General features: G+C 40.2%; 1 protein-coding gene across 1 annotated transcript; it reads left to right on the top strand.

Annotated features, from left to right (window-relative positions):
* Positions 1-644: 644 nt before the first annotated feature.
* Positions 645-1,850, top strand: LOC110927706 (F-box protein At5g07610). The gene has a single exon (XM_022171168.2). It carries the CDS (start codon positions 645-647, stop codon positions 1,848-1,850), a length of 1,206 nt encoding a protein of 401 aa, XP_022026860.1.
* Positions 1,851-15,896: the final 14,046 nt, after the last annotated feature.

The following is a 15,896-nucleotide window of genomic DNA, read 5'->3' as shown; positions in this document are numbered from 1 at the left end:
TAATTAAATACAATAAAAAATAAAGTATTAAACCAAGAAGAAAAAAACTGTAATTAAATAATAAGGAAATAATAAACCCAAAATCTTTTGAACAGTGACGAATCAAATAAAATTCTTAAAACTAAATAAATCAGAAATCATGAATCTGAATTCTTAAAACTAAGCTTAATCCTAAAATAAATTAAAAACTAAAAATCGCTAACTTGGGCCCTGTTGTAACTAGTAAGTATGAACAAGAAAGGAACTTTAAGGCCTTTCAAAACAAATTAAAAACTAAGAAAATAGCTAAATTGGGTGAAAAAAAAAAGAAACAAGTTGGGACAAACCTGACCCGTCTACCCCTAGGGTTGAAACCATCTAGTAAACTCTCTGTTGAAACTGATTTGAATCCGGTCAAAACCACCCCGAACCAATAATTTTATTCCCTGAAAAACCGTCTCAATCCGAATCGGGCTGATAAAAAAAATCGCGTTGACCATCTTTGATAAATCGGTGGCCGGTACTATTCATACAGACTCATGGCTAATTGGGCCAGTTGGTTACAAAGAAGTTTTGAAATAGCCCGGCCCATGAAGTCATGCTTTCCATAATACGTAAAAATTTGGCTACCACAAACCCTACCACATCACGTACTCCAAAACACAATGGTGAACAGCAGACGCAAATTCAAGAAAACCCGAAACACCACCAAAACCAGCTTCTCGCAGGCTTCTATGGAGGATTCTGATCATCATTCGACTCAATCTGGAGCATTGGTTGGTTCCAGCGATGACCTTTTAACCGAGATCCTTCTCCGGCTCCCTGTTACCTCCATCCTTCGCTTCAAATCTGTTTCTAAACACTGGCGTTTGCTTCTAAGTCACAAACATTTCACCCGAAGGTATGATATTGATAACCATTCAAAATCTCCTGGTCTTTTTGGTTGCAATACATATGTCCCGTACGATGTTGATAACCCAAGCACTCCTCCTTTTAGTAATCTTAGTTCCTACTTTGATTGTCCGCGTGTCAGAATCGTGCAATCTTGTAACGGGTTACTACTTTGCTCTACTCATGGGCCCAAAGGAAGCAAAGCTGCTCCTAGGTATTACGTATTTAATCCCACCACCAAACAATTGGCACTCATCCCACCAATCCACGAAAGTCTCAAAGTTCGTAAAACAATCCGTTTTATGGGTCTGGCATATCATCAAACAGATTGTGTTCACTACAAAGTTGTTTGTATTCGGTCTTTAGAGCCTGATAGAGACTTGTTTCAGATTCAAATCTACTCGTCTGACACAAGGGAATGGAAGATTTCTATCGAAACTTTCTCTGCGAGTAGCCACGTCTTTCAACAGGGGGTTTACTGGAATGGAGCTGTTTATTGGGTTACCAAGTATCACAAATACTTGTATTTTAAACTTGATGTTGAAAAGTTGCAAATGATGCCCTTGCCGATGAGGTCTGGAGTTCGTCTACATATAATAGCAGCGTACTTTGGAGAATCTAGAGGTCGTCTACATTTAATAGCATACAGGAATCACCTGGATTATAGACTACGCCTGAATGTGTATGAGATGTTTAGCGGTCATTCGAGTTGGTTTGTCAGATATCAAGTAGATCTTAATGCCCTTCCTGCAGATGCTTTCCCAGATATCATCTCTCGGTACGGAGTCAATTATGAATTCAAAGTCATTGATGTGGTTAGAGGCGAAGAAGATACATTTGTGGTGCTGAAAATTCGTGAAAAGATAATGAAATACAATGTTCATGACCAGAGTTTTGAACATATATATAGTCTACCCAGGCCCAGCTGCTTCCGTGAAAATAGTTTCCATCGTTACACCGAAACCTTAACTTCTTTTTAAAAAACAATCCGGTTTGTTTATATACATCATTATTAACGTGTTTGATGTGGTTAGAGGCGAAGAAAAAGAAGATACATTCCTTGTGCTGAAAACTTCCCAAAAGATATATAGTTTTACCAGGTACTTCTATGAAATTTTCCGTCGTTACACTGAAACCTTATCTTCTTTCTAAAAGACAATTTGGTTTGTTTATATTACTTTCAGTATTAGGGTGATTGAATGTGCACTTTTAGAAAAATTAAGTTTTATGTAATTTAAATCTGGTCTGTTGTTAATATGCTCTTGTTTGTACATGTAAATAGTTTAGCTCAAATTGACCAAAATACACCATGCAAACTGTTTCATATACATGATATACACAATTTTAGAAAAGAGACTCTTAATTCAAAAGTCACCAAACGTATTGAGATTAATTCTTAGAACCTGTTATCTCACTAAAAAGGATAAAAGGAGATGGAAAAAGGAGAAAATGAGAAGCAATCCCAAACACGGCTTTTTCACCATTTAATGGTTCACTTTCAGAGGTACGGTCTTACGGCTGTCGAGGAGTCGACCTTGGATATAGTCCCAAGTGGAATGAGTTTATACGTGAGATTCGTTGTCGTTCAGAAAAAATGTTCACTTTCCATTTGTATATATCATGGTGTCTAAACGTACCCTGTCGTCCCAGTCGCGAGGAATCTTGAATTACTATCAATTTCTTAGGGTGAAGGGAGTGGTTACCTGTTTGGAATAGGTAAACTCTCCATTCACCCAATCAGACAGTGCCCCGTCAATTCACCTAAATTGTTTACCTAATGTTCAAAAACGTTGGCGGTGGTTTACCTAATGGGGTTTAGGTAAATTATTTAAAAAAAGGAAAAATGTGTGATTGGTTGAGACCTTTCTCTCTCCCCCTTCCATCCCTCTCCCCGACTCGGTGAACCTACACCGATTTTGGCCACCAATTAGGTAACATGAATGCGGTGAAAAGGTTGGCGGTGGCGGTAAACATCAGTAAACTCCTTTACCGATCACACACCGTTCACCCTTATAAATATACAATTACTGATGTTCGGTAACGAGTTTTTTAAAGCTCACAAAATCGATTTACTTTTTTTATAATAAGCTTTTTTTCTTTACTTTGTACCATGGCTTTAATTTTCTATTGCTTGGAACACTTTTCATGAAATACATTTTCTTTTATTCTAATTTTTACAGATTGCAGTTACTTAAACTTTTGGTCTTTACTTGATAACAAGTCACATCGTATGAGTTAAGTTCACGTAGCCTTATCGTACAAAACGTACGAAATGCATGAAGAAAAAAAAACACATTGTGGCATTTTCGTAATTATTTGCTCGTAGGGTAATTATCAAAATTACTATACAAGTTTATCAAACAACATACAATTCAAAATTATCTACAAGATCATTTGTAGATACTCTATAAAATTACACTATAAGATCAAAATTATATTACAAGATTAAAATTACCATACAAGATCATTTGTAAAGTAATTATGATACTCTACAAAATTACTCTACATGATCAAAATTACCCTACAGGATCATTTGTAGGATAATTTTTGATAATTACTCTACGAGTAAACAATTATGAAAATGTCACCGCGTGTTTTTACTTTTTCACCCTATTCGTACGATTACAATAAGAGTATATGTATTTAATCTTTTACCTAAAAATGGTAGTATTATATTATCTTATAATTAAATGTCTTACTTTGTTTTTGTAAACTGGTCAGATTATAGCTCTGATTTCATTGGTAACATTTGAAATTGGGGTTCATAAAGGGTCAGATTAACACCAATCCCCGCCGTAACACTGGCTAACCACCTAGTTAAACATGATAATGATAATGAATGAATTTCGGTAGAAGCTAAGCAAATGAAATTATTTAATTATAAATTCAGAAATCGTTGAAAACTAACGTTAATCCTAAACTGAACTGAAACTAAAATAACAAGATTGGGCCCAGCCCACTTTCTCCTTAACGGAAAAACACACTCTCAAAATCACCACAAAAATGGTGCACGCCAGAGCCAAAACCAACACGTCTGGAGCAATTATTGGGTCAAAGTCAAACGATGACCTTTTAACCGAGATCCTTCTCCGCCTACCTGTCACCCATCCTTCGCTTCAAATCGGTATCCAGACAATACACGACCCTAACCGGTACAAACCCATAACCGAACATAGTGATCACTTCCCTCACCAAAAACCTGTTACATACCATCGAACCTTTAATAGATCAATGAAAGGTCATGGTTTTCATCTTTTGATTGATATCAAGTTTATATAAACTTCAATATCTAAAATCTTATTTAAATTCATATTAATATACCCAGGGATGATATCCTTGAAAACATCATCGAACTCAAATAAATTCAACTTGTAGTCTTTGTGACGAAGCAATTTTTTAGAAGACATTATGATAAGCGGCTTATGAAACTCCTTATGCAGCTCAAAAACATGGAAATAATTTGTTGGCGTCGTAACATTAATAATCTGAATATTGCATGTTTGAATTTGATTGCTTAGTGTTGGTTCCATCTCATGTATAACAAACGGATTATCATCATCATCCGTTATCACATTTTACAAAGTAGACTTGAGTCAACAATGAGAAATTTATAAAAGGAGCATTGAAACTATGCGATCTTCCTTTCAGCACTTCCTATGCCTTCAAACCAAATCTTGTGGTGTTCTAATCCCTGAAACACCATCCTCTCCAAGCCTTCGGCCCGTTTCCTTGCCAATGGCTAACTGATCACCCGTTATCATTTTCACATTGACTCCAAGGTGTAGAGCCCGTCGAATGGTTTCAGCATCGTCATGCCTTGGTGGGTCAAACAGTGGCAGTAAACCCACAAACACCCATGGGACTCTCGGGCTCTCCTTTGTTTTCTCCGGTACCACGTATATAATATTAGTGATAATTAGTTTCCAGGTTAAAAAACTAAAATATAAAAAGTTAAAAACTCACTTGTTGGCAAACAGCTAGAGAACGAAGACCACGTTCGGCAAACTTATCGATTATGTAAAACACTTTCTTCTTATCATCTTCCTTTTTGTCGCATAGCTCCAAAATCTAAGATATTTTGAGATATCATTGTAGGAATCCGTTCGTGTAAAATAAATAAAAATAATTTATTAACTTGAATTACAAGAAACAAAACAGAATTACAACTGAAATAAAAATACTATTACAACTGACAAAGGAAAAACAAGAACAGAAATCCGAACAGAAAAACTGTTCTTTGGCTGAGGATCGTGTTAGACACGGGTTCCTTAAAACAAATTTCGTGTCTCCCAGGAGAACACGTTTGTTTCCAGGATACAACAGCAGCAAGCAGTTGCACTGCCGGTCTTGACTCCAACCCGAAGGTGTACCTCGAAAGCTTGAAGGAAAGTGAAGAAATCTGCAATTAGAAGATTGTAGAGAGCTTGTGAATTTCGGTGTTAGAATCTGCCATAGGAACCTCCTATTTATACTGCAAGTCTTGAAGAAACCTGAAAAACGAATTAAATGGGGGAATTAAACTGCATTAAACGTCTTTAATGCACTTTAATTCGTCATTTAATTCTCAGTCAAACGCATTAACTTCGTCAGTTTCAAATGCTGAATGTAACTGCACTCGCATTAACTGCAGCAGGAAGCTTCCGCGCGCGCGCAAGACACACTGCCGCGCGCGCAGGTTTGCAACCTCACGCGCGGTGCGTCCACTTGGCTCACTGCCATGCGCGCGTGCGTCACGTCACCTGTGAGCCTATACGAGCGCGCCACACAGTCGCGCCGTATTGGCTCACTCTGGTGCGCCGCGCACGACACAGCAGGACCCATGCACCATGCGCGCAACCGCGCGCCTCCGTGCCATGTGTACTCGCGCGCGCATACGCATGACTGCCACGTCATGCGCCGCATCACCTACCACTTGGTCCTTGCAACCCTTGTGCTCCACCACGCGCGCGCGGTCAAAAATACAAAGACGGCTCTCAAGCGGCTCGCGGCGATGCGAGCGTGCGAAGTGCAAAGTGCGCCATCAAAGCGCCACATTGCGCCTCATCGCCCACGCCACGCGCGCGCGCGCGAGCGTGTGCGAGTTAGGGTGCCCTGCACCCTTCGCGAGGACACTAGTGTGTGCTTCCATGAAACAATAAGGATGGAGAGATCCTACTTAAATACCCCTTTAAGTTCCATCTCTCATCCTATGTGGGACAAGGTGCCACTTTCCCACTTATTTCAGCATTCAAGTTTCAAACACCAAACTTTGAGCATCGATATCTCATTCATCTTAGCTCCGTTTTGGACGTGGTTTAGTTCGTTGCGAAGCCCTTCCAACGTAGAACACAAACCCACAAATAAATACATAAAACCCGCTCATTTTATTATATTTATTTTTAGTCCAAAATTAGGAAAAAATCATATTCCTAACAAAATTTCCAACAATCCCCCACATGAATAGAAATCGATCTATCAAGTTTCAACGATACACGTTCAACAGTTGAGCATTGCAAGATAGGTAGGTGTAACCTTTGAACCTCCTTTTGTGAAGCATACTTAGCCTCCTAGGGTCTTGTAGACGCGGTGTCCTTGAACAATCCCCATTTATGTAGGCGACAATATACATTCACACAATACTCTCCCTAGTCGAATCAAGACCTCATGGTTGTGTCCGTTCATGGTCATGGAACACGTTCCTGGTTCTGCGAGAGCTCTAGGATTTGCGCCTCCCCACAAATCCATTCGAAGCGACCCCACTTCTCTCTAACATAGGTGATTCCTCTGAATCATTAAAAGCATCATGGTTAATTTGGATTTCCTCAAAATCCTTAACCTCATGCTTAACCTTTCCTTCATGTCACTGATTGGAATGGACTAGGAAGTATACAACTCCCTTTATTGATTTTGGGGCACCCCCCACAGTGACTCCCTTTGGGTTTATGATTAAGTTTGCCTATTGAACCTAGATCTTGGGATCTCCAGTCAACTAGGTTAGGTTTCCCTCATATTCTCTTCATCTATGGGCTTTAGTCCCATTCCTCTTGACAACCTATACACCTTATCTGTGCTTAAGCCTTTTGTTAACGGGTCCGCAATGTTCTCATTTGACCTCACATAGTCAACTGAGATAACACCCGTTGAGATAAGTTGTCGTACCGTGTTGTGTCTACGTCGAATGTGCCTTGATCTGCCAGTGTACATCATGCTTTGTGCTCTAGCAAGAGCAGACTGATTGTCACAATGTATGCAGATCGTCGTCAACGGCTTTGGCCATCTTGGAATATCTTCCACAAATTGACGTAGCCACTCCGCCTCTTCCCCGCTTTTATCTAAAGCGACGAATTCGGATTCCATCGTAGATCTAGCTATAACTGTTTGCTTGGAAGACTTCCAAGCTATAGCTACGCTAGCAAGTATAAACACATATCCACTTGTCGATCTATGATCTTTTATATCCGATATCCAGTTCGCGTTAGTGTATCCTTCGATCACTGCTGGATCACGGGTATAATGCAATCCATAGTCTCTCGTGTATCTTATGTATCTGAGCACCCTCGTGATAGCTTTCCAATGATCCTCGCTCGGATTACTGGTGTATCTACTTAGCCTGCTCACAGCATACGCTAAGTCGGGTCTAGTACATGTCATTAGATACATTAGACTACCAATGATCCTTGAGTATTCTAACTGAGAAACACTCTCGCCTCTATTCTTCCTTAGGCGTTGGATATTATCAATTGGACTTCGAGCTATACTCGTATCGTCCGAATTGAATTTCCCAAGGATCTTGTCCACGTAGTGAGATTGACTCAACACAAGACCATTTTGGGTTCTAGTGATTTTTACTCCAAGAATCACATCCGCGAGACCCATGTCTTTCATGTCAAACCTCGCTTTCAACATGTCTTTTTGTTGATTTGATCATGTTATCATCACTCCCAATGATAAGCATGTCATCTACATAAAGACATAAAATCACATAACCTCTTGGTGTGTCTTTAAAATAAACACACTTGTCGCACTCATTTATTTTGAAACCATTGTCAATCATGACATGATCAAACTTTTGGTGCCATTGTTTTGGAGCTTGCTTCAAGCCATACAAAGACTTGACCAATTTACATACTTTACCCTTGTTTCCAGGGGCGGAAAAACCCTCAGGTTGTTCCATGTAAATTTCTTCTTCTAAATCGCCATTTAGAAATGCGGTCTTTACATCCATTTGGTGAACTTCCAAATTTCTTAGAGCCGCAATTGCAAGAACCAATCTTATAGAGGTTATTCGCGTTACAGGCGAGTAAGTATCAAAATAGTCTAGACCCTCCTTTTGTCTAAATCCTTTGATCACTAACCTTGCCTTGTATTTATCGATACTTCCGTCAGCTTTCATCTTCCTTTTGAATATCCAACGATATCCAAGTGGTTTACAACCAGGTGGAAGATCTACTAACTCCCAAGTATGATTTTGCAATATAGAATCAATTTCATTCTTAATTGCTTCTTGCCATTGAGGTCCTTCTGCGGAGGTAACCGCCTCGCGGTAGGTATTGGGCTCACCCTCAACCATGTAGCTCATGAAGTCAGGACCAAAGGATTTTTCAACCCTTTGTCGTTTACTTCGTCTAAGCTCACCCTCGTCGACCTCAGGTCGTTCATGTATTTCATCTATCCTCGTACATGAACTTGGTCCTGCTTCATCTAACCATGTAGACGAACTTGGACCTGCTTCATCAACCGCTCTTGATGAAGGCGCATGTGTTTGTCCTAACATAGGAAACACATTCTCAAAATATGAGACGATATTAGGATTTGCCTCCATGATAGTGTGTTTGTGTACATCGGGATTCTTGGATTCATATACAAGAAAACGATGTGCACTACTTTGATGTGCATATCCAATGAAAATGCAATCAACAGTTTTGGGTCCTATCCTAAGAGCCTTAGGAGGTGGTACAGTCACCTTAGCTAGGCACCCCCACACTTTCAAGTATTTGTACGATGGCTTCCTTTTTCTCCATAACTCATATGGAGTTTCGTCCCTATTTTTCAAGAGTATCTTGTTCAAAAGATAGTTGGCTGAGAGAATCGCGTCCCCCCACATTTCTCGGTTTACTCCCGAGCTTATCAACATGGCGTTCATCATCTCTTTCAATGTGCGGTTCTTACGTTCCGCAACGCCATTTGATTGTGGAGAATAAGGAGGTGTACACTCATGTATAATGCCACTTTTTGCGCACAAATCGGCAAAAGGTGCAACATATTCACCTCCTCGATCGCTTCTCAAAGCTTTTATCTTCTTTTTAAGTTGATTCTCAACTTCATTTTTATACAAGATAAACTTCTCTATTGCTTCGTCTTTACTCTTAAGTAAATACACGTAGCAATATTTAGTAAAATCATCAATAAACGTGATGAAGTACTTATTTCCTCCACGCGTGGGAACCGCTTTTAAATCACACACATCGGTATGAATTAAATCAAGGGGTTCGGTTATTCGTTCAACGAAACGATGATCTCATAAGTTTGGATTCAACACATGTCTCGCATTTGTGATTGGACTCGATATTGAATGTTGGTATTAAGTTTAATTTAATTAAACGTCGTAATGAATTAAAATTTACATGTCCTAGTCTACCATGCCAAACATTAGAAGACTCAACCATGTAAGTAGAAGTAGAAGTTTCATTCAAACTTTTGTTTTGGTTTACAACCATTACATTCATTTTAAACATACCATTAAGGGCATAGCCCTTTCCAACAAACATTCCACGTCTAGAAAGAACAAAATTGTCCGATTCAAACACTAGACAAAATCCAAACTTGTTGAGCATCCATCCCGACACGAGATTCTTCCGTATCTCTGGGACATAAAGCACATTTGTCAAGGTAAGCTCCTTGCCCGAAGTCATCTTCAAGACGACCGTGCCTTCCCCCTTGATGCTTGCGGTAGCTTTATTTCCCATATAAAGCTTTTCTTCACCTGAAGCTTCCTTAAATGTAGAGAAAAGAGCCTTGTCTCCACAAACATGGCGGGTTGCACCCGTGTCAACGAACCATCCTTTTGGGTTTTCACCCATTGCGTTGACTTCTTCAATCATAGCCGCTTCCTCGGTTATCATTGCGATTAGAGGCATAGCATCCTCATCAACCATGTGCGCACGCTCACGCTTAGGTTTCTTACATTGGTTAGCACGGTGCCCCGTCTCGTTACAATTGTAACAAGTACCTTGGAAAGGCGCAAGCTTCTTTTTCACAGCCCCCTTTTTCGGTCCAAGGTTGTTAACCTTTGCTTTCCCTTTGTTGTCCTTTTTACCCTTGCCTTTCTTGACCTTTGAGGACTCCCCAACTTCCACCATGTTTGCCTTAGCCGAAGCTTGCAAAATGGTGCCTTTTTGGGCCACCCTGTTTTTTTCTTCTATACGAAGACGAAGAACAAGATCCTCGACCGACATTTCCTTTCGCTTGTGTTTAAGATAATTCTTAAAATCCAACCAAGCAGGAGGTAATTTTTCGATCATGGCTGCCACTTGAAATGTTTCGCTAAGTACCATTCCCTCAGCGTGGATGTCATTTAGTATAATTTGCAACTCTTGGACTTGGTTCATAACACTCTTGTTATCAACCATTTTGAAGTCCAAGAAACGGGCGACAACAAATTTCTTTGTTCCCGCATCCTCCGTTTTGTACTTTTTCTCCAAAGACTCCCATAATTGTTTGGAAGTCTTGATATTATAGTACACATTATACAGCGCATCCGAGAGACCGTTGAGTACATAGCCTCGACATATAAAGTCCGAGTGCTTCCACGCCTCTACCGCGCTCAGAGCCTGAGCATCGGTCTCCCCTTCCGCAGGTTGGGGAACGGTCTTCGTCAAGAACCTCGCAAGGTTCATGGTGGTCAAGTAGAAGAACATCTTCTGTTGCCACCTTTTGAAGTGGAGACCCGAGAACTTCTCGGGTCGTTCAGCATGATTCGCCACTGTGGACGCTCCCACAGTGTTGGCTGGGGTACCGACAACAACGTTGACGTTGGTATTTTCAGTCGACATTCTGAAAAATTCCACAAAACCAAGTTAATAAAACTGTTAGAATAATAAATGTGTTGATTTATTATTTTACTAACAAGATCGATGAGTAACAAAATCAGCCTCGTAGCTTCTAAGTCCAACTTTGAAGACTACAAGAGAAGATCTTAGAACCCAAAGACGAAGAAGGAGTAGAAGAACAGAGTTCTGTTTTGACAAAGTTGCTACTTTGAATCAAAACAGAGAAAAACCTTTTAAAACACAACCTGCTGTGAGAAAAAAAAAAATTTGAATTCACCGCAGAGAAGTTTGTGATTCTACACGAACGGTGTTTTAAAATTTGTTTTAAGATTGTAAGAATCCGTTCGTGTAAAATAAATAAAAATAATTTATTAACTTGAATTACAAGAAACAAAACAGAATTACAACTGAAATAAAAATACCATTACAACTGACAAAGGAAAAACAAGAACATAAATCCGAACAGAAAAACTGTTCTTTGGCTGAGGATCGTGTTAGACACGGGTCCCTTAAAACAAATTTCGTGTCTCCCAGGAGAACACGTTTGTTTCCAGGATACAACAGCCGCAAGCAGTTGCACTGCCGGTCTTGACTCCAACCCGAAGGTGTACCTCGAAAGCTTGAAGGAAAGTGAAGAAATCTGCAATTAGAAGATTGTAGAGAGCTTGTGAATTTCGGTGTCAGAATCTGCCATAGGAACCTCCTATTTATACTGCAAGTCTTGAAGAAACTGAAAAACGAATTAAATGGGTGAATTAAACTGCATTAAACGTCTTTAATGCACTTTAATTCGTCATTTAATTCTCAGTCAAACGCATTAACTTCGTCAGTTTCAAATGCTGAATGTAACTGCACTCGCATTAACTGCAGCAGGAAGCTTCCGCGCGCGCGCAAGATACACTGCTGCGCGCGCAGGTCTGCAACCTCACGCGCGGTGCGTCCACTTGGCTCAAGTCCATGCGCGCGTGCGTCATGCAACCCTTGTGCTCCACCACGCGCGCGCGGTCAAAAATACAAAGGCGGCTCGCGGCAATGCGAAGTGCAAAGTGCGCCATCAAAGCGCCACATTGCGCCTCATCGCCCACGCCACGCGCGCGCGCGAGCGTGTGCGAGTGCGAGTTAGGGTGCTCCACACCCTTCGCGAGGACACTAGTGTGTGCTTCCATGAAACAATAAGGATGGAGAGATCCTAATTAAATACCCTTTAAGTTCCATCTCTCATCCTATGTGGGACAAGGTGCCACTTTCCCACTTATTTCAGCATTCAAGTTTCAAACACCAAACTTTGAGCATCGATATCTCATTCATCTTAGCTCCGTTTTGGACGTGGTTTAGTTCATTGCGAAGCCCTTCCAACGTAGAACACAAACCCACAAATAAATACATAAAACCCGCTCATTTTATTATATTTATTTTTAGTCCAAAATTAGGAAAAAATCATATTCCTAACAAAATTTCCAACAATCATTACTTATAAACTGAAATAGGATTATTATGAATGAGTTGAATTGAGATCTGTGTTATCTTTAACGGGTCAAATAAAAATTAGCTAAATTGAAAATGGGTCAGCTATGCCAAAAGTCTAACTATTATTGGAATAATATAAAAGAACTTACTTTTTTTCTTAGGGGGGGGGGGGGGTTGTTTCGGGTCAACTTATGCATTTCAAGCTATACCAAGTAGTTATTTGTTTTGACCCGTTAGCGAGCACATTGCCGGCAAATTTAAAAGCTTTCTATTTTTAACCAATTATTTGGATTTAAAATACTGAGTTACATCCACACATGATAACTCCAAATACTAAATCATAGAAAAGTTAAACCAAAATAATTAAAACAAAGTTACATTAAAAAGTAATTTACTTTGCCAAATGAAGGAACCATATAAGCTAAAATTTTGATAGGTATAGCTGAACCTGAAGTGCTCGCCACAATACTTTTAATCATCGCCTGCAATTTAGACTCGTCCCGCTCTTCGAGTTGACCAAGCTTTAGGACACAATCATCTTGTAGAAATCAATTTCATGAATGAAAATGACCCAACATCATTTTCTCCATCTTTAGAGTTAAAAGCTTGAATCAAGTAATGCTCCATGTTATGAGCTGTAGAAAGCACTGATATAGCATCATCCGAAAGGGATACATTTTCTAGAAATGGTTTCTACAAAAAAAATCATAAAGGCTGTCAGAAATTGACATGAACAGAAACAGAAAATATTCAACTTGATCATAAAAGTATAAGACAAACCAGTTTTTTCCCATAATATTGGTGCAAATGTACACTGGCTACGACCCCTGCATCTGGACACCAATGGAACAAAATAGGAGTGAACACAGACATTTCTCTTTCAACAACCATTCTTACTTCAGTTGCAAGCAAAGCCAATGGATGCTTTCCCTCCATTTTAGATATGAGACTTATGGTATCTTCTATCTAGCGGTCATCAATTTTTTAACAATCACTAAGAAGACACTACTGAAAAACAATTTAGACATTATATAAAGGTAGTTTATCGATACACTAACCCGCCTGCATGCTGCTTAAAGAGATCTCTCAACATACAGCCTGACCTTAACTTCATTGTCTGTACCAGAGCTATCTATTCCAACAGTTAAGCCCATGAAAACCAGTTTCTGGAAGAAAATCGGCTTCTGAAGAGGAAATAAAAACAAAAGAGAAAAATTCGTCAATAACTTACACCAGAAAAAATATGCAAAGTCTTCAAACAAAAAAAAGAACTTCACGTGGGATAGCCACATGAAACACTCACGTCTCTAATTTGGAGGAAGGCAAGCAAACAGGGCATTCATCAGAGTTAACAACACTCCGAACACATTTGCAGTTGTACACACATCATGTTTCTTATCCCAAAGGATCTATTGAAGCCATATATCCACCAACGAAATTATAAAATAATTCTGATACAAATATATCAGAGACACTGAATCAACCTTAACTGACAGTGATACTGAAACACGAATCGCGATTTCAGAACCATAATTGAAAAAAAAAAACTTGAAAACATTAAAAGAGTCAAATATTCATGGAAATTGTACTTATGACGGGAATGTTCTTGCATACATTAAAAGAGTCAAATATTCATCGAAGGCAACTCGACTGAAACAATAGGATCCTTGATCCTTCTCCCTCTTAGGGTTTCCATTATATAGAAAACTACAATCCCATAATTTAGGGATAAATACAATGAATATGGAAACAATAATAATTACAAAATAATCTATACAAATATATTTTCTATTACACCTCCGCAGTCGAAGTCGGAGGTGACCGAAGGCTTAGACTGGATCGAAAATCTTCAAACAGAACACGTGGCAAGCCTTTGGTGAAGATGTCAGCAATCTGATATTGAGAAGGAACATGATGTACGCGAACCTCACCCCGTTGAACCTTTTCACGTACGAAATGGATGTCAAGTTCAATATGCTTAGTGCGTTGATGTTGGACAGGGTTGCCGGAAAGATAAACGACACTAACATTGTCACAGTAAACAAGTGTGGCGCGTGACAAGGGGCGCTGTAACTCCAGAAGAAGGTTGTGAAACCAACAAACTTCTGCAACAACATTAGCCACACCTCGGTATTCAACCTCGGCACTTGAACGAGAAATAGTGGCTTATCGTTTAGAGGACCAAGAGATAAGGTTATCACCATAATAAACGCAATAGCCGCTAGTGGACCGACGAGTGTCAGGGCATCCGGCCCAATCAGCATCCGTATATGCAATCAGTTGAGGGTATGTGGATGGGCCGAACGTAAGACTAAAAGATGTAGTACCTTGGATGTAGCGAATAATGCGTTTAAGAGCATTCCAGTGGTCCATTTTCGGGGCATGCATGTGGATGCAGATTTGCTGTACAGTGTAGCTAATATCTGGTCGAGTGAAAGTGAGGTACTGAAGAGCACCCGGCAGGCTACGGTATAATGTTGGGTCATGAAAATATGTTCCGGCATTGGCGCTAAGTTTGGCATGCGTGACAACCGGGGTATGAACTGGGTTGCAAGATGTCATGCCAGCTCGCTAAATAATTTCCTGAGCATATGCCTGTTGAGAGAAAACATGGAGTTCTTGTGATGCGTAACGGAGATACCAAGGAAGAAGCTGAGAGGGCCGAGATCTTTCATGGCAAATTCCTTAGCGAGATGAGACATTAGAGTACCGCGAAGTATGGCCGAAGAGGTGACCAGCAAGATATCATCCACATATAATAGGAGATAAGCAACCTGTGAACCCTGATGCCAGGGGAATAGAGAAGCGTCACATTTACTTTGAGCAAACCCCAAGGTGAGAACATAGTCGGTAAAGCGTTGGTACCAAGCCCGAGGTGCCTGTTTCAACCCGTATAAGGACTTCTTGAGTCGACATACATGATTAGGTAAATTCTTATCCCTGAACCCCATAGGTTGGTACATATAAACTGTTTCTTGTAAATTGCCGTGAAGAAATGCGTTAGTTACGTCCAACTGGTGCACCTGCCAAGACTGAGAAAGGGCAATAGACAAAACCGTACGTATCGTGCCCGGTTTGACAACCGGGCTAAAAGTATCACCACAATCAACACTGACTTGCCGAAGGTGACCATCACAAACTAACCGCGCCTTATACCGTTCTAATGACCCGTCAGATTTGAACTTGTGTTTAAATAACCACATGCTTCAGATAATGTGCATGTCGGGCAACCTTAATGTTAATTCCCACGTCTCATTCTTGATAAGAGCATGGTATTCGATGGTCATGGCTTTGTGCCAAACCGGATTGGATAAGGCATCAGTTGGGCTTTTGGGAAGTGGAACAATGGTGGAAACGTTTAGATTGAGGCGAGATTTTAGTTTAACAATTCCGTTCATTGCGTGGGTGCGCATTGTATGGTTGGTTGTGGTGGGAGGAGGGGGTGGCGGTGGAGCATGTGAGACAGGCGAGGAGTGAGGTGTATTAGAGAAAGACGGTTCGGGGGAAGACGGGCAGGTCGGCTAAGGTGTG

The sequence above is a fragment of the Helianthus annuus genome, chromosome 3 (assembly GCF_002127325.2).
Source record: "Helianthus annuus cultivar XRQ/B chromosome 3, HanXRQr2.0-SUNRISE, whole genome shotgun sequence".
Taxonomy (NCBI): domain Eukaryota; kingdom Viridiplantae; phylum Streptophyta; class Magnoliopsida; order Asterales; family Asteraceae; genus Helianthus; species Helianthus annuus.
This window is presented reverse-complemented; position numbering and strand designations above follow the sequence as displayed.